Source organism: Melanotaenia boesemani, chromosome 12 (genome assembly GCF_017639745.1).
Source record: "Melanotaenia boesemani isolate fMelBoe1 chromosome 12, fMelBoe1.pri, whole genome shotgun sequence".
Lineage (NCBI taxonomy): Eukaryota > Metazoa > Chordata > Actinopteri > Atheriniformes > Melanotaeniidae > Melanotaenia > Melanotaenia boesemani.
Genome location: NC_055693.1, coordinates 22,122,287 through 22,141,288, shown reverse-complemented (window position 1 = coordinate 22,141,288; position 19,002 = coordinate 22,122,287). Strand labels below are relative to the sequence as shown.

Below are 19,002 nucleotides of genomic sequence, written 5' to 3'. Positions count from 1 at the left end.
CTTATAGATTAATAGAATATGACAATGAACTGACAAGGACACAAGTAATGAATGTTGCATGATTATGTTCAAGCACATTGCTCTGCTTTGTACAGACACTTATACATAGCTGAGGTTGGCTGTTCATTTATTTCATAAGATCAGTGTGTTACATCCATATTCACCTTCACAGTATGCTTACTGATTTTTCAAAGTAAACATTTGTAATATTTTAATTTAATTTAGAAAGCTCAGAAATAAAAGATATAAGTCAAAGTTATTGCAGCCTTAACATGCAGTCAGTGTACTGTGTATATGTTTTATGCTGCACATGTTCAGACTCATATCAAAAATAGACAAGCCAGTTAAGTCTGGATTGCAGTTGGGATTATTTAATCAGACAGATTCTGATTAATGTCAGAATTTAGCTGCTGCCATTTGAGACCATTTACCTCCTCCTGTGTTGACTGAATCAAAACAATGTACAAAGACATGTTTTGTTCCTCAGGAGAAAGGCTTTTACGTTTGCAGCAGAAAACAGAAACTACATGGTTAGAAGGTTAGACCTGGAAAAGGAGGAAACAAAACACATTGATTCATAAAGAATGCATGTGTGTGTGCATGTTTTTTTTTTTTTCCAGTGTGTAGATGTGTCTGCTTGTGTCCCACTGGGGCCTTATTGAATGAGGCAGTCAGTCTCATGTTGGGCAAGTCAGCTCCCTGAACCTTATGGCTACTGAAGACACACTGAGAGACTTGACAGATGGGACTCTCAGCAGCGGTTGATTGAGGGACTTGTGCATTTATATTATTTCCCCAAGGGCATTTCTCACATACACGCACACACACACACACACACACACACACACATATTCACAGTCCTCCCTTACCCCCGTGGTGTAGTAATTACTGTTTGTTGATTTTTATAATGGGCAGAAGGGAGGTCTGTGTGGACGCTTTGAGTAATGATATTGTGCTGCTTTAGGGTCACAAAAAAAAAGAAGAAGAAGCAAAAAAAAGCTAACACCTGAGGTGTGAGACATGAAACCCAGCAATTCTGGTGTGTTTTTTTTTTTTTTTTTTTTTAATCACACTATTTTACTTTTTTTCACACATCAAATCAATGACAAGATCTGGAAAATGTCATCTTGACTTCAACAATGGCGGCAGTCCTGAGAACACTGAAGAGACAGATAAAAGAAAAATAATAATAATAATTTAAAAAATACACATACAAAAAAGCGACACCCAGCAAAGTGGCAAAGGATGAAGTGCACAATTAGAAATAGAAGAGATAAAACTCTGGTTTTATTTAATCCCTGCAGTTCTCATTTGCTGGTAATCGTATAGGTAAAGCAGGTTTCATGGATCATGGTAAATATTTAAGTAAATGCCACAAACCTTGATTGTGTTTTTATGGAGAACACACTTTTCCGAGGCAGATTGAAGAGATTTTTTATAATCTCCTGACCTGCTACAAACATATTTACAAGTAAACCATCTAAAAATACAACTCTTCTACCAAATACTGGTACAGTTTTATTTATATAATTATAACATTTTTGTGGTTATTTTATGCATATAAAACTATAATTAAATGTTAACTTTATTACACTTTGTTATGAAGAGGCGCATCAACCTTTGAACAAATTCCATGTAAGTGTATGAATATGTATATGCACATCCAGGTAACTGCATGTCTGTGTTGAGAGATCGTTACTTGTAAGTGAAGTACGTATCACTGTCTTATGTTCACACTTGGACTGTAAAGGAGGAGTTACAGAAATGTTACCCATTACTGGCAAATGAATCAGAGCGGCTCATGTATCAAATGGATTTTGCAGCACAGCAGAGACATAAAAAGCAGCACCATTATGGTTAAAGTCACACAAGCAGCACAGCAGGATGCAAAAAGAAGGTAGAGAGTTAAAATAATATTGTACTCTATTATTAAGTTTAATATAGCATTTTTTTAGTTATTATTTCATGAACCACCATTGTACTAAAGTAAGAACAACGTTTGGCTGTTGGGCCAGGAGGAACAACACTATCTCTGACTAATAAGTTAGTTCTGAGAGGTGGTTGTGTATTATTTTAATATTAGTAAAGGTAGTCTATCAGCAACTTAAAGGAATAACCTGCTATTTAAATAGTTAAAAGGCATTCCCAGTATAATGTCTTTTCTAAACCACCTTCCATCATTGGATGCTAAGGTAAATGAGAAGCTACTGTTACGGCTGTCACCTGTGCAACTAATTATTCCATCTTGTATGCAAAACACATATGAGCCATATTAGACTCGTGTGTCATCGTCTGGCAGGGATTGGCTGCACCCCCCAATTTCGCTGCCCTCTGACCCAATTGCTGCTCCTGAGGCCTCCTACCACAGATAAAAGGGCGCGGCATCCCTTCAGTCAGTGGTAGCTGAGCCTTTATGGCTTTTTGCTTTAGTTTATGAGTAATCATTGTCATTTTTAATTGTTTGTAGATTGGGCCAGTTAGGATTGTAAACCTTCCTTTGCAGTTTTCCATGTTGTATTTAGCGGTGCTGCTTCTGATTGTGTTTTGATTCTGAAGTCAGTACTGTCTGTTAGGTTTTTGTTAGTTTTGGCTTGATTGTTAGTTAGTTTAACTGGCTGCTGTTTTTCCTACTTTGTAGACTGTTCTACCACCTGCCACATGGGACAATAAATTCCCACTTTACTCCAACTTACTTCTGGGCATCATTCTTTGTTACTTCTTCCTTCCCTAGCCGAGCAGGGTAGTAACACAGAGACACATTGAGCTTTAGGACAAGGTCAACTCCTTTCAATTTTCTAGCCATGTCAGCAAGCATGCTAATGTTTCCACCTGGTGGCCTTTATCAGAGCATGAAATAAAATGCAGAGCATGTCATCTGCACACCAAATTTGACAGGTCAGACTCCCAGTTGGGGTTTGTTCTCTCAAAAATCAGTGTGGGTTCTCTCTGGGGGGCTCCAGCTTCCTCCAACAGTCCAAAAGCATGTATGTTGGATGCCTTTTTCTTTTTCTTTTCTCTCTTTTCTCTTGTCTAGTGATGGTGGTTGTAATAGGCAACAGAGCACCCATGACCCTGCAATTCTGAAACCTATAGAAATAATATATTTTTTTATTTTTATTATTATTATTATTAGTCACATACAACTAATAGTCCAGTCTGACTTGTGTATGTTTTTTCCTCTTCATGATGCATTTTATTAATAAAGCGACTTATAGTCCAGAATGACTTATAGTCTGGAAAATACGGTACACAATTTCAAAATTGCAATTGACACAATAACATTTAATTTCAGTTACAAAAGGTAAATGTTAACACAATTTAACCCAGTTTCTGTGCATTTACCTTTACTTTAGTATACCAAGTGAGGTGGTTATCCTGCAAGTGGTGAAATACCCATTTATTTTCTATACCCAGGGAGTTGGAGTCTCTCCCAGCGGCTACTAAGCAAGAAGCAGGATACACCTGGACAGGTTGCCAGTCCATCACAGGACTGTGGTGAAGCAGATGTATTTCTCTCCAGCTTTTTATGGCATACTTTACAGGCTGGTGAGCCACCCTAAACAATGAAACCTTTGTCATTTTTTACATATTCATAAAAATCTGGCATGGATGATGTAATCAGTCTGGGAATAACTCTTCTTCTGCCATATTTTCCACTCTGACACTCCTTCTGCAACTCGCACATGGAACAGAAACAAAGCAACATAAGTGGTAACTCACGGATGATCAACTTTATTTTCTTCCCATGCACCAGCTGCTCTGATCTGCCTGTGTAGTTCAGACATAATCCTTTATGGAAAGTGATGATATTGAGGGATCTTTAGGATTAATTTATCATAACTTATTGTACTGTGGTTAGGTTTAGAGACAAAGGTCAATACAGAACAAAGGGCAAAGTAGAACTTGACCATCTCAAAAGTACACTTTTCTTTTCTGTGATGTGGACATATTATGCCCTCAACTTCACAGGAGCAACACTAATGCAGGTTTATTATGTGCTAAAAATCTGCTGCATGATACATAAACAATATGTACACAGAGGTGATAGTAAATTTCCAAATGGTTTGCCAAGATAGTAATGTGTGCTCAAGATGCACTCTAATGAACTGCTATAAAATTACAACAGATTTACAACATTATCTTACTGTATTTAATAGTAAATGTAAACATTTTAATATGCATTCCTTGCATATAAATGAACAGTTAACAGCACTGCTTGACCAATAGCAGCAAGTAGCTGTAATTTATGAGCGCCTGTCCAGCACACATAGACACACACACATACACATTGTCAATCCAAGGAATAGAAAAGAAAAAAAAAGATGGCAAACTCATAACAAAGTGGCACCTGTTCTGTGTGTCTGCTCTGGTGAGCGGTTGTTGTCACGCTCTGAAGTTTGATCTTCTCAATGTTTGCAAAAATATTCAGCATGCTCTGTCATAGTGAGATGTTCTGTGTTTGTTCCAATATGTACAGTTCAGTTACTCAGGCTGTGTTTTTCATGTCAGATCAGTGAAACAACACTTGTTTTTACCGATGACAATCCCCATGCTGACACAGATGGATACAAGTAAAATAGTGCACTGTTCCTGAAGATTTAATACACTGATGAGCAGCAGTTGGTACACTGAGCAAAGTCAGGTCACGGTTGCTGTATGTCACATTGGCTTTTGTGCAGTAAAGTGAAAAGAACTAATGGCTTCAGTAATTTAATTCTGCTACAGAATTAAAAGAGTAATTATTTATAATTGGTTAAATAAGGAAGTAGTGTTATTTGTAATGCTTTATTGTATAGTTTTCTTTTTTTGTGAAAAAAAAAAAAAAAAAAAAATAGCACAAGCTATTGCCCTTTCTAAATAAACTATAACATGCTGATAGGTACTGTAATATTACATGAAACTGAAAATAGTTCTGTGACATGTGACCATCCAATACAGTAGTAGTAGTAGTAGTAGTAGTGGTGGTAATGTGAATTAAAGAGGTAGTGCACCCTAAAATGGGTTTTTGAGCTCTAAACAACAAAGTATTGTGATGAAAACCATCTACACTGTTGATAAAATTAGTATTTTTTTCATTTCTTTAAAAATCTGGATTTTGTGGGTAAAAAAAAGTGACTCATAACACCCCCTACAGGGTAAAACCAGGTTTTGTTTTTCGTGATGTAGATTTGTATTGGTGCTTCTCTACATCATGAGAAAATGAATCCTTGCCTTGCAGGCATAGAAAACCACACCTACCAATGCATGTGAACAGATGTGAGCTTATATGGTGTAGATTTAGTTTTTTAAGACGTCTCTTAAGACGTTACTGATTAAATATTCCTGCAATGAGACAGATTTGTGCTTTTGAGGGGTGTAAAAGTAACACTGGACTTTATTCTTTACTTGCTGATCCTCATCTGATGACAGACAGCAGCTCAAATCGTAGCAGCGGCAACTTACAGCGGCACTTCCTGCAGCTGACACAACCTGCTGCGAGTTGCCATCTTGGTAGCGTCACGTGTGTTGTTAGTCCCAGAAAATCCAAAAATGGGCAAAGAGCTGAGATGGGGACTGTGAAGGTGGGGGTAGATGATTGACAACCATCAAAGTCCAAGCTGCCTGTAGCTAAGAGCTAACTGCGCTAACCCAGAGCAACGGTAGCTACTCAGCTAACGGAGGTAGCGGGCTAAAGCACACTGTTAGCTGCACTATCCCTTCTTTCCACGGATATTGGATATCTGTCAATGAAAAGGACACACCCCTAATTATGCCGAATTTCAAGATAAAATAACATACAAACGGATGAGTTAGAAAAAAATTCACCCCCCTCACAGTTGTCATGAAGGTAAACTTGACCTATTAATCCTAAAATGGATTTTTGTACCAGGCTTTAAATATGTTTATTTCTGCTGTGAAGTTGGCCTTTTTAACATGGGAGTCTATGGGGATTTCCTCTGTTTTGGAGCCAGCCCCTAGCGGATGAGGGGTGAACTGCAATTTTTTTGCACTTCGGCATAGGCTTCATATTTTACAGGCGGAGGTTGCCATTCGCTCCCACCCCAACCCTTGCAGTTTCAGGCATTTTTCTAAATTGGGCAGAGGGTGGAGTTACGCAAAAAGTAGGGGTGTAGTTACACTTTAAAGTAGATGCCTACATTCCTGCTGGCTGGAAAGACTGGTCTCACTTGTAGCGTTTTTCCTTATATACATTCCTGTTATGGTTGTGCTGTGAAACATAGTAAATTCCCTGGTAAAAATATTTAACATTATGATGCAAAGTGCTGAGTCGGGGAGGGGGATCCAGATTTTCTTTAAAATGAATGGTCAGAAACAGCTAATTCGAATTAATTGATTGATTTATCACCTAGCCCTAGTTTGATTTGAAATAATTGAAACTGAATCAAAATTAGAAGATATTATGTTTATTATGTTTGGCAAACTGTGCTGTTTTATTCTTTGCATAATTAGCTTCAGCACAGCACCAACCTTCTTTATCAGTTTGTTAAGTCTAAGTCTCTGGCTCTGATGCTGCTGCCACAACAGATGGCTGCGAAGCAGATGACACTCTTCATCAGATTTAAAAAAATATATGTAGTATCTTGCTGCAAACACTGATGGACCCATCTCTAGAAGACTGCTTTGTTTTTTGTTATAAACACCTTTACTGTCAGATTTACAGTTTGGTTGTTTTTGTCTCGGTATCTGTAGTCCTCTACCTTCACCTTTTCTCCCTGGATAAAAAGGCTTTGATAAAAACAAGTTTCTGTCCGTTTTATATATTTATATCTATTTTTAAAGTTTAGTTTTATTTCCACCATCACAGAAACTCACTGACAGATTGAGGAAGCTATCAACAAGAATAACTGGAATAATACAATATAACAGAAAAATGTTCCTGCTTAGACTCAGATGGGATCTTTTCTGTTGTAAAATATAGAACTCCTACATGCGGCATAACCCTCCTGCCTCAGGCTCAGTATAGAGAAACTCAGCAGCCTGCCTCTAGTTTAAGATGACTCTGCCTGCAGAGAGAGCACAGCGATCTTCTTCCCAGATTCAAGCAGCAAACGGAGCAGTCCCTGATGAGGCCCTCCAGGAGCCTCTACCTCTCCAGCTTTAGCCCAGGGGAGAAGAAATAAAGAAAGGATGAAGGGGAATGAAAAGAAGAGAGGGGAGAAGAGCAAGGTGAAAGTAAGAGAGTGAGAAAGGATAAGAGGCTTTGAGTGAGAGGAGAATAAGGTGAAAGTAGGAGTACAGGCAAGAAGATGCAGGAAAGAGTTGAGATGCGCAGAAAGGAGGCTGAGGAAGATATGGATAACATGCCGGTTCTTTTCCTGTCCTCATCTTTTCAACCACTGACGCTTTTGGACATGAACTCTTTCTTTCACTTCCAGCTTCCCTAAAAAAAGTATTGCTGTCAACAAAGTCAGCTCTTCACCCTTACCTGTCCAGATTTATCTTGTTGGCCCAGAGTGAACTGTGGATGCTTTCTGTTTTTTACCCAAAGTCACGGTGACTAGAAGATGTTTCTGTGAGAGCTGGCCTCATTTTGGTGGTCGTCTTCTGCTCTGTAGGTCAGTATTAGGTTAGCCTAAGTCAAAACCTGTTGCTAGGCAACATCATCAAAGTGCACTGTGAAATCATCTGTGCCCTCAATACTTCAAAGTTGGCAGTTGTTTTGCTGTGGAGTGCTGTTTTAGAGTGCTGCGTGTGTGCCTCTCACGAGTGTTTGTAGGGCAATGTGCTAACAAAGTGAATCAATTAGATGTCCATCTCATGTTTAAAACAGATACACAAGTTACTGACTTTCTGAACATAACTTGTTCATTTTTTGCGTTATTGTTTCTGCATTTCGCAATCACTCCACAACATGAGCAACGTACAGCTCCTGAACCTGAATGCACCCTGTACTGAAACAGATGGAGCACAGGTGCTGCTCCTACTCACATCACTTCCAGTGAATTGTAGCAGCAGCTAAGGAAAATCTCTTTCCTGTTTCAACATGACATGAATGCCCTCCTGAACAGCAAGATGTCTCTCTCGAAATGATCTTGATTCATTTTGTTTGAGAAAGAGAGAGAAAAAAAGCTGTTAATAGGTGTATAGAGAGCGCTTACCTTAATCCAGTGAACTTGACTGCCCTACATCAGTGCCTGACCTCAACCTGAAAACAAAAGAGTGGAAGCTATAATGATGGATTAATTAGCAGAGTTTGTGCTTTTTCTTTGGCTGTGTGGTCTAACATTGCAGACATGTTGTTAGAGTAGCAGCTAGTAAGGTGGCCATAATGCAAAAGCAGGATTAATACAGTCTTTATGTCTGTGTCTGTTTCCCCTCATTGCGTCACTACTGATCTTATTTAGGCAGCAGAACCTCAGGCCTTTCCCTTCAATGTAGTGTCTGGGGAGAATCAGTCTATATGTGAGTGCATTGAAAGGAGTGTGTGACTGTGTGTATCGAGTGTTATTGTAAACAACCTCTGTTTGAAGAAGAAAAGTTTCTTTTCTATGTTGTTTTTAAAGCTTTAACGCTTGTTGTAAGCTTTTGTTTATTTACCTGAATCTTTTTTTTTTTAAATAAACTCCTCTTCAGCACTGGTTACGTTTTAAGAACATTCTCAGTATATGTGTTAAGTGTGTGCTGAATGCTGGTGCGATTGTTAAGCTGAGTGTGGTAGAGAGAGTTGATAAAGGTATATTTTGATGGGTGTATATAGAATCTGTCACTAGTTCATTAAAAATGTAACTTTCATTGCATCTGCAGGATGAAAACTACATTAGCTTTTTGGATTTGTGAAATTTATAGGAAAAAAACATGTCTAACTTTATCCAATGCTTTTATCTTCATTCTCACCCATTACAACCTGGTGCTAAACAGGGAAACTGGTGTACTTATGTGTTAGATAAATTGTCTTTCCATCCCCCATACTTACAGTTGTTACGCTAGTCAAGCTTTGCCTTTTATTAAGATGTAAACAGTGCCAGCAGTGGCAGATTTACCATTCAAATTCAAAGCATTTTTCAAACAATGAGTCCTTGATTTCAAACAGCTGTGGACAGAAGCAGGCTTATTATTTGAAAGTTGCCTGGCTCAAAAAAAAAAAAAAATCATAATTTTCACTTGTTCTGTCAAATAGTGTTCTGCCATACAAGGGTCAGCATGGGTAGAGATTTCAATCATTGATGAAAATCTAACGTTAACGAGGCGTCCATGTGGTGCGTTATTTGACTAAGTTTCATCTGCGTGGCACCGTGTTTCACATTTGTGTTCCTGGTTTTCAAGTTATGGCATGGCAGCATCAACAGAGGCATTTCTTACAGTCAACACCAAAATTCTCAAATTACTGGGGACAGAAACGCACAGATTCCTAAATTTAACCTAAATTTTAACAAACAGCTATTTAAACCTGAGCGGAGTAGCAAACAACCATCAAACCTGTTACCACACAGTCTTTTACATGGTTAAATAATATACTTATTGGTAATTTCTTACCAATGAAAAAGATAACAATTCATCCTAAATTCTTATAACAGTAAAATAGAACAAAGTAATGAAAAAGATCTGAATTTAGTCCTAAACCTTGGCATGCCTATTGTGTGCAGTTAGATAGTTGCTTAGCAACTTTTACCACAGCCGAGCAACAAGCTCTATTCTTCCTGTTTATGCTGGCTTTCACATGCCCATTTTATGAGTAATCATGTGTTCCCAGATATGTTCATATGGACTGAAATTATTTCTGAAAATGCTGAAATGCTCATCCACATGGGGACTGTTTTTCTTTTTAAAAAGACCTCAGCTAAAATTGGGCATTTGGTGTTCAGGGAGAGGTTTGGTGAATGTAGAACTTCACCGCAAATTAAGTGTAACATTTGGTCATTTTACACACCGGGCGTCATATATCTGTTGGAGTTGGGTAAATGGAGCAGTGCGTGTCTGTCCTGGACATTTGATAAGTGAGACACCACAAACCTGATTTGGATGAAACTCCAGGGAGTCATGCTTCACACTGCTCTGGCATTTTCAAAATTACTATATAAGGCCCAAGGTAGGAGCAGCAATTACCTGGCAAACATTTTAATAACCAGTCATATCTCATATACCGCTAAGGGGAATAAAATGAACCTTGGAGCATATATCCAACTATCCATGCTCTACAAATTAGTCTCCAGGGTCAACAGTTTGCAACATATTGGATTTGCCACTGTTTTGACTGGCTTCAAAACCTGTCTTCTCCCAGGCTTTTTGTCTGTTAATTTACTGATCACAGGAGTCACTACCTCATTTGCCTGTAATGAATTACAAATATTAAATGAAAGTCAAAGCAAGGCCATGCACTAATTTATTTATTTTTAGTTTCTAACTACTCTGTGCACAGACAAAGTTTTTGACATCTCATGAAACCACATTTCAGCATTCTGTTTATGAGGGGTAGTTATCTCGTATCATATAAACAGGGTAGCACTAATGATGCACATAAACGCTTTTAAACATCTGCAGAGGTTTCAAAATGCACTTAATGCTGCTCTTAGTGAGACTTTTACATCCTCTTAACGTTTATGTTAATAATTATGTGGAACTGCTGTATGGTAATGCAAATAATCATGAAGACCATGTTTTTAACCTAAAATATGAAGAGCCAAATACAAATGGCTGCAAAATAGCAACATGTGAGAGATCCAGTATGGTTCTTTAAATTATGCTGTGCCCACAATCATGCAGACTAGTTATGGGTGTGGTGTTAATTCAGAGCTTTCCTCTGTTAGATAGTGACATTTTTCATTTAGGGTCAGCATACTTCCACTATATTTCCCTTCCAGGAAGCCAGATATTGATGGGTCGTCTTGAGCAATAGTTTTCAGGCTTTCTGGAGATTTTTTTAAGTTTTCCTTAGAACATTGGCTGGGTCTTCAGCTATTTTCCTTGCAGTCCTTGCTCTTGACAATTATCAGGGAAATGTGCTCTTTTTGTACGATGAGCCACTTAACACTGACCTGTAAGTAATTCAAGTATAAAATAGGCACTTAACTCCAGGAATGAAGTAGTGTTGTGTCTGTACATAAGAGATAACTTAGCAAAGAACCAATTTCAGATAGAAGGGACTTTGTTACTGGAAGCCTGTCACAGTGACACTTTTTCCCCCATTTGTTGCATGTACAGAAAATCCTAAAAACAGTTTGCCAGACAGAAATTTTGCACCAACAAAATGATTCCCAAGGAGTTATCAGCAGAAAACTTTACAGCATGGTGTGCAATATATTCTTAATGCTTTTTGGGGGAACTTGATAAATGATTGACATAAAGCCCTGAAAGACACATGTGACCTTTCAGTTGATCTGTCGCTTGTTGACTGAAGCCTCATCAGAAATGGTCTCCACACAAAGGTGGCTGTCAAGAATTCATTCTTATGGGAGGAAAGTGGGATGAAAAGGCTGAGGGTATGCCGAGTGACACAAGAACTGGACTGAAAGTCAGCGACAACAGGTCTTACGGTATGATGAATCCTTCCCACAGCCCAGACCTCAACAGTATCAAAGCAGTGTGGGATCATTCTTGACAGAGAACAGAACAAAAGGCAGCCAACATCCAAAGAGAAGCTTTGGAAATTCCTTCAAGAAGCCTAGAGAAATATCTCTGAAAACTGCATAAAGAAATGACAAGAAAAGCTTGTCTATGAGGGTTCAGACTATGTTGAAGAATAAAGGTGGTCATGCCAAATATGGATTTTCAAGCTCATTAGAACTCTGCAAACTGCATTTTTGCGCTATGTACTGTAGTTCCTGTTATGGTTGTGCAGTTAAATACGATATATTCACAACTTCCCTGGTAAAAATATTTAACATTATGAAGCAATGTCCTGAGGGTCAAAAAGACATGCCTGCTGCTTTGTGTTGATCTCCTTTCAGAAGATAGTATGAGTAAGTGAACATACAATTGTGTTGTGGTTGCAATAAGTCATATTGTGTGTTTTTGTTTTGCAGAATATCCCAGCACTGCCTTGCGGTAAAGCACTCTACTCCTACGAGGGCAAGGAACCAGGTGATCTTCAGTTTTCTAAGGGTGACATCATCATCCTTCGACGGAAGGTGGATGACAACTGGTACCATGGGGAGCTCAATGGTTGCCATGGTTTCTTGCCAGCTAGTTATATCCAGCTGCTGCGCCCCCTGAGTCAAACTCCACCCCAAGGCAAAGCATTGTACGACTTTGAGGTCAAAGACAAAGACCAGGATAAAGACTGTCTTGCCTTCAGCAAGGTAACACACACACACACACACACACACAAACACACACAAACATGCTTACACTCCCCTGATGACACTGAAATTGTATCAGACACAACATAAACATCTAAAAACATGGACAGGCTGTTCAAAAATATAAACACAGTAGCAATAGAAAACACACGTAGTGTTAAAACAGGCGGTTTGTCGATGGAACACTAATAATTTATTAGAACTAACTCATTTTTTAAGATTAGTTCTCTGGATCTAAACTAGGACAATTCCAAATAGGGTAAACAAGCTCCATTCTTAGCTGACAAATGATCTGTACATAGTATACTATTTCAACTAAATATGAATTAGTAATTAGTCATTACCAAGACGTCCTGTAATCAGCTATATATAAACCTATACACTGATTCATACTTAGTTTTATAATCTTGTTGACTTGTTTGAAGGTTCTTTATACTAGTTTAACAGTGTAAAACAGAACATTTCAGTGATGTGTTTGATCTGTTGCAGGCAGCTGCTCATTACCACTCTCCATGAGGATTTGGCTGAGGCAGATTTTTTAGACAGACACTGATATTTTTGGAAGGAAATTCTGGCAGCTGATGTTCTCTTTGCTTGTATTCAAATACTCTACTATTTTTATGCCAAGAGAGTATTCACACCTCAGTGAGACTCATGTACTGGAAAATCACAGGATTTTCTTTTTTTTTTTTTTTTTCTGTTCCATTCTTGTCTAATGTAATCTTTTCATCTGAGAACCTCAAAATTAAAACCCACTGTACACCACTTCTTTGGGTGGAAATGAAAGTACAGTTAAAAACATGCCAACATGTTCTGGTTAATCATTCTCCAACCCGAGGGCCAAGTGTGGCATATTGTGTTTTTTTTTTGGTTTTTTTTTTGTAATCCATATATAAGATGCACTGAGAAGTGCAAAAAAAGTCAATACATCTGTGCCCTTCTGACCACAGCAGCTTTAATTGGTGGAGCATCTTGATGCTGCTTGTAATGGTGTCTCCCTAGTTTGGGATATGTTTGGCCAACTCTATCCTGGATTGGGATTACCCTCAGAAATAATAGTTATCAGATTTTCAAGTTTGTTTGTTTTTTTATTTTGAGATTGCATCTATTTTCTGTCTCAAAACCGAGGACCTTTGTCATTCAATAGTTAGATAAAACTAGCTGGTGATGTTTTAAATTGGTTCCCATTTAAAACATCAAAATTATACCTTTTAAATGGATGATGATAAAAAGTAAAAAGATGCAGCCAAACAAGACATCCAGCATCTCAAAAAAGTGATTCCAGTTTGGTTTGTTGTAAACAGTAATTTGTATTTTCTGTACTATTGTGTTCCTCCAGGCTGATCATTTTCTACCTGCTGCTACACAGATTCATTTGCACTGGACTGAACACTCGACACCTCCACTCTGTTTCTGCACTCTGAATGTTTTCTGCAGAGATAAAAAAGAGAGAGGTTATTAAATTACAGTGCACCGATCGCTCCACTGTAGGCGTCCTAAGAAGAGCCAGATCTAGATGAACAGATAATGATGGGACATCAATAGTTCACATTATTTTGTATATTAGGGTTAAGCCTATCAACAGGATTATGACTGAAGATTACATTAAGCCATAAACTCACACAGAGACACATGGCATGCTATATGTGTGTTGTCATGCAGAACCAGTGAGTGTGATATTGTTTTCTCAGTGTGAGAGGTAATTACTCAGTATGACTAATACATAGTCATTTACCAGCATTATCGTTGCCATCCTGTAATGGCCTAACCAAGACCTCAATGTGAGGAGAGGAGCAGCAGAGGGAAAACTACTTCATAAATAAAAAGTTTGTGGGTGTCAGTGGTGAGCAACAAAGACAATAAATTCCCATGTATAGGTTGCAACGTCATATAATCTACACAGTGCAAGAGTTGAAGGAAGCATATAGGCATGCTAATGCATACCGTGCATGTTTAGGAGTTACAGTGTTGATACTGGATTGTGTAGATTTATATGTCATAAGTCTTTATTACATCACAGAGATACTCAAAATCAAATATATTTTATGTTTTATATTTCATCTGATATCAGTAATGTAGATCTCAACAAATGGAGAATATATATATTTCTGAAAATGAAGCTTATTGTGAATCCCTAATTGAAAGCATTGTTCCCATGGTAACGGTTTGTTGTGCAAAGTTGCTTTGGTGCCAAAATGTATTTGGATATTGAACAATATTCTTCAGCTGCGAATCATTGCAAGATGTTAGACTGAGTTTTAGACTAGAGGGTTGGTTTTGGTTGAGGCGTCTACCAACTAGATTAAAGCAAGATAGAATTAAATCTGCATTGTATGATTAAATTTGACCATTAAGATGCCAAAATTTGCTTAAAGTCTGAATGTGATACAGACGAACACAATGGTTGACTTTTTTTATGTATTTGCTAATGAACAATCTGACATTATTTAACATCAACTGAGCACTTTTAACTGTTTTTAAAATATCGACATTATTATAGATTCAGTGATTAAAATGTTCTTTTGGTTTGATTTCACTAAGATATTGTCACAAAAATAATCAGTAAAAGGATGGCTTTATTTTATTTATTTATTTATTTTTATTTTTTGTATTTGATTTAAGCTCTGACTGACCACCACTCCAGTTGGTGATGTGGTCAGCATTTGTTACCATGGTGATAAGAGGTCCATATACGAGATATTTGTCATACTAAAAACTCCAACTTTGTGCTCAACATACTTCGTAAATCCATTAATTGCTCATAAATGACTATTTTTACCTGGGTTGCTTTAAAAAAAAATAGAAAAGGGAAATTGGATAAATCAGTATATCTCTGCATTTTATTTTTTCTTCCCAGTGTTTTATGTAACAGTGTGTGACCTAAATGCCTTCTCCCAGGTGCCCGTACTTAGGCCTGATCTTTTGAGTAAAAGGTTGGCCTCAGCCAGGTGTTCATTTTACTGATGAGCTCTGGCTACGGCAGACTTTTCTCTTTGTTTAAAAGCAGGGTAGGAGATCCTGGAAAAAGGTTTGCGCAAGCTACATTTTGAAAATACACAATTCAAAAGTGCAAATCCCTTTTTTCGGACTTCCCCCCGAAACCACGTTTCTAAAGCACAGAAATGTGCAATGCTTGTCCAAGAGGGTTTTATGTGCACTGGACAGCATTGATTCGCTAACACTGCTCTTGCTTCGCTCTCCTTCAGTTTTGTTTTGTTTTTTTCTTGGAAGTAGCCTTCTTCAAAACAGTTTTTCTTTTCCGACTCGATATAGGTACCTTTTCTGCCATAAAGTCCCTTACATTTAAGTGTGTACCATAGTTTCATGTAGTAAGCTAGCCAAGCTCTGGCTCGTGCTTTGTTGAGCACATGCTCCAAGCCTTTGAGAGCGCGCAATTTGTGCACGAAGATGGTTACGCCCAGAGGGGTTGATGGAGGAGGGACAAATAGCAGTTGAGGTTGATCCACATATCACCAACCAATCCGTTAAAATGATTGGATGGTGTTTTTTTTAGTCATGTCCATTTGAGCTTTTAATTAATTGGCTGTGATCGGGGTATGAATGAGATTTTAAGCAATATCGTATAAAATACTCTTGGAAAACATCTCCTACCCAGTCTTCAAGAATTTTGTAAGGCCTTGCTTGTCAAATACAAACTGTAGTCGCAACTTTGCAGCAGTTTCTTGGTAAACTCTAATTAAAGTGGAATTGTACACCTACACAGTGCAACACTGATATGAACACACACAACAGGATGCTAACTGCAGCTAACTCCAGATTTTCAAAGGTAACAGTTCAAACTATTTACTAAAAAGCTCCTCAGCTATTACCATTTAAAACAAATGAAAAATAAATAATCTCAAATCAGTGTTCTTCCCTCAGTCATTACTATTGCAGTATTAAAGTATTTGAAGTCACAGGGAGGTTATGTAATCATTTTGATGTCCAAGAGCAGTTTGTTACCAAGTCTTAACTGTGACATTATCTTTGAGGTCATGGTGTCTTTGATGATGTTTCAGGACATGATAAGGTCACATGTTAAACATCCTCATAAATAATGATATGACACATTTGGTGCTTGCAATAATCCCACTTTGTGCAAAGTAGATGAAATGGAGAATGACAAAAAAAAACGAGGCAGCTCTTCATTTATTTGCAAGATGTGTGTTTTAAAATGTTTCACAGCTTGTTATTTAATAGGTTCTGGCATGCAGGAATGCATGTTTTATGTAGTAGTACCATTACCTGGTTCCAACATATACACATAAAAATGTTTTCACAGACGATTGTAAAGGTTTCATTTGACCATTTCAGTTCATAATTTTAGCGAAGTGGAGAAACTGACATGAAAAACTAACTTCCAGTGCTTTTAAGAGATTCTGCTCAATGTCCTGTAATAAAACCCTGTCAAACCTTAATTTATTCATAAATAACTGAAATTTAAAATCGTCTCACAAAGGGATCCTCCTGCTTTGTTTTAAAGTAATTGCACATCTATTGTTGGGCAAACATTGTGTACCTACTGTGTGGTGTGTGTTTACGTGTGTATTTGTGTTACTTCATTCATTTTCTCTCACTCCAGGATGAGGTGCTGACAGTAATCAGGCGAGTAGATGAGAACTGGGCAGAAGGCATGCTGGGAGACAAGATTGGCATCTTCCCTATCCTCTATGTGGAGGTAAACTGACACACAAATCTGTGAAAAAACACACCTGTATTACAGCACATTTAATCATTATTTACCTTGCTGCTACTTTTGACAGGAGAGAAATAAAATAGTCTTTTTATGAAGTGGTATAAAGTCTTTCTTGTTCAGTTAAGCTTTCCCAAAATTTGTAGCAATCAAAATGGTGACAGAAATGTGAGATTTCAGCATCAGTTGTTATAAAAAATAGATTTTGCATCTTCTTTATTCCCTATATCAACAGAGAATGACAAAATGTAACATGTTTTTGATGAGTCCAAAGCTAAAATTATTTTACTCAATTGGTTGGTATATTGTGTGCTTATATACAGCATGTGCTGTAAGTTCCTCATTATGCTTTATTTTCATTATGTGACACTGTGGAGCCTTGAGTTGATCGCACATTTTTACGAATACACAACCAAACACGATCAGCCTTAAAATTGCAATTAGCATTATCCATGCTGTTTGATCGTGTGCTGGAATGGAGCTTTTCTAAAATGATGTCTTCCTAGTAAATGGATAAAAACCTATAACACACCAAAACATTTTACCTTCTTTCATCATGCCATGCCTGTCAAGAGTGAAATGTAGTTTACTTTAATCCCTATGCATCGGAAGAAATATGCACAGTTTAAGTTGGATCATATTTAAGGCTTTTAGGCTGTACCAAAATGGCAGTGGTGAAAAATGTGTTTTCTTCTTTTCTCTCCCCATCAACATAAATGCTTGAACACAGTGATTCTGTCACGGCCCTGTCAAGAATAAGTAATAGAGCACATAATTTAGAACTGACAGGAAATTCAGTCAAAGTGGAAAGTATTTCAGTGTGTGATTGCATAAGGTCAGTTGCTGTGTACGAGGTGTCTGTGAATTAATGTGTTAAAGCTTAGAGGAATTTATTTAGATTAGAAACAGAGACCGAGGCTTAGTTTCTGTTCTCGTGCACAGAACCACACGCCAAAAGTCACTGCTTCTGGCACGTGTAATGCTTTGGGTTCATTTCAGCTGGTTATGGACCTCCCAATTTTTTGCAGTGTGACTACACAGCTTAGATGAAAGGTCAGAGTCGTGTAAAAACAACCGCCAGGTCACAGCAAACTGGCAAATTAGTCTGTAAAATCACACATCAAGTATCAAAACTTATTACATCATCAGTGGTAAAGCCCTTTTGTTGGAGAAGACTTTAAAAAACCACCTCTCCTTACTTATCCCTACATCCTCATACTCAACGCTGAACTCAATGATCATCAAAGAAAGGTGAAAACCAAACAGACGCAAAGAGATTCTTTAATTTATCAGAGTGAAATTTGCACACGTCTAAAGAATAAAAGGGGCTAGAGCTCACTGATTAGTTTCACAACTTTAACTGAGAAGCAATCAGTGAGCTCCAGCCCTCTTTTAGTCCTTGGAGGATTGTTGTCCTTCCTGAGAAACAGCTGATTTATCTATCTGTGGAAGATCTGTATCAAACCCTTTTCTCACTTTTTAGATTTTACCAAATGTGGCTTTTTTTGTTCATTTGCTATTAGTACAACAATAAAATAATAATATATAATTTCAAAAGCAGCTAATCAATAATTTAACCAGATACATGCTGTAATACTTACATCTGTTCAGATCTATATTAAATTTAAAATCCTTGTTTATTTGACCTCTGAAACACACTCACTTTCTCACTCCATGTGGGACTGCAGTGAACTCAGACTAATTCTCGGCCACCCAGTTATGTTTCCATGACATTGACTGGTTGACCAAACCTCTTAATTAGGTAACATGATAAAACCATAGACGTAGGAACACTGGGACTAACACACAGTCACACTGGGGCTCCTGTTAGATAGAAATGCATCAATAATTTAGGCCTCTCCATCAGATCACTCTGACACAGCAGGGGTACAGAGGTTTGAGGGTGTGTGTGTGAGTGTGTGTGCCACAAGATGCTAATGAGGGGCCCCAGCTTAAACCTCTACTGATCTGTGTGTGTCTTTGCGTGTTTCACAATAAAAAGTACTACGTTAACATTTGCAGTCTTAGCGAAATGATATATATAATTTAGTGCAGTGCGTGGCCAGTATAATA

The 19,002-nt window shown here is 37.8% G+C and overlaps 1 protein-coding gene across 5 annotated transcripts in view; it reads left to right on the top strand.

The window, feature by feature from the left end:
* Positions 1 to 19,002, top strand: part of LOC121649996 (E3 ubiquitin-protein ligase SH3RF3-like) — a 123,566-nt gene that overhangs the window by 74,296 nt on the left and 30,268 nt on the right. For all 5 annotated transcript variants that reach the window (XM_042001189.1, XM_042001188.1, XM_042001191.1 and 2 more), the window contains exons 2-3: positions 11,961 to 12,236; positions 16,819 to 16,914. In XM_042001189.1, coding sequence (XP_041857123.1) covers positions 11,961 to 12,236; positions 16,819 to 16,914 — 372 coding nt within the window. The remainder of the gene's footprint in view (positions 1 to 11,960; positions 12,237 to 16,818; positions 16,915 to 19,002) is intronic.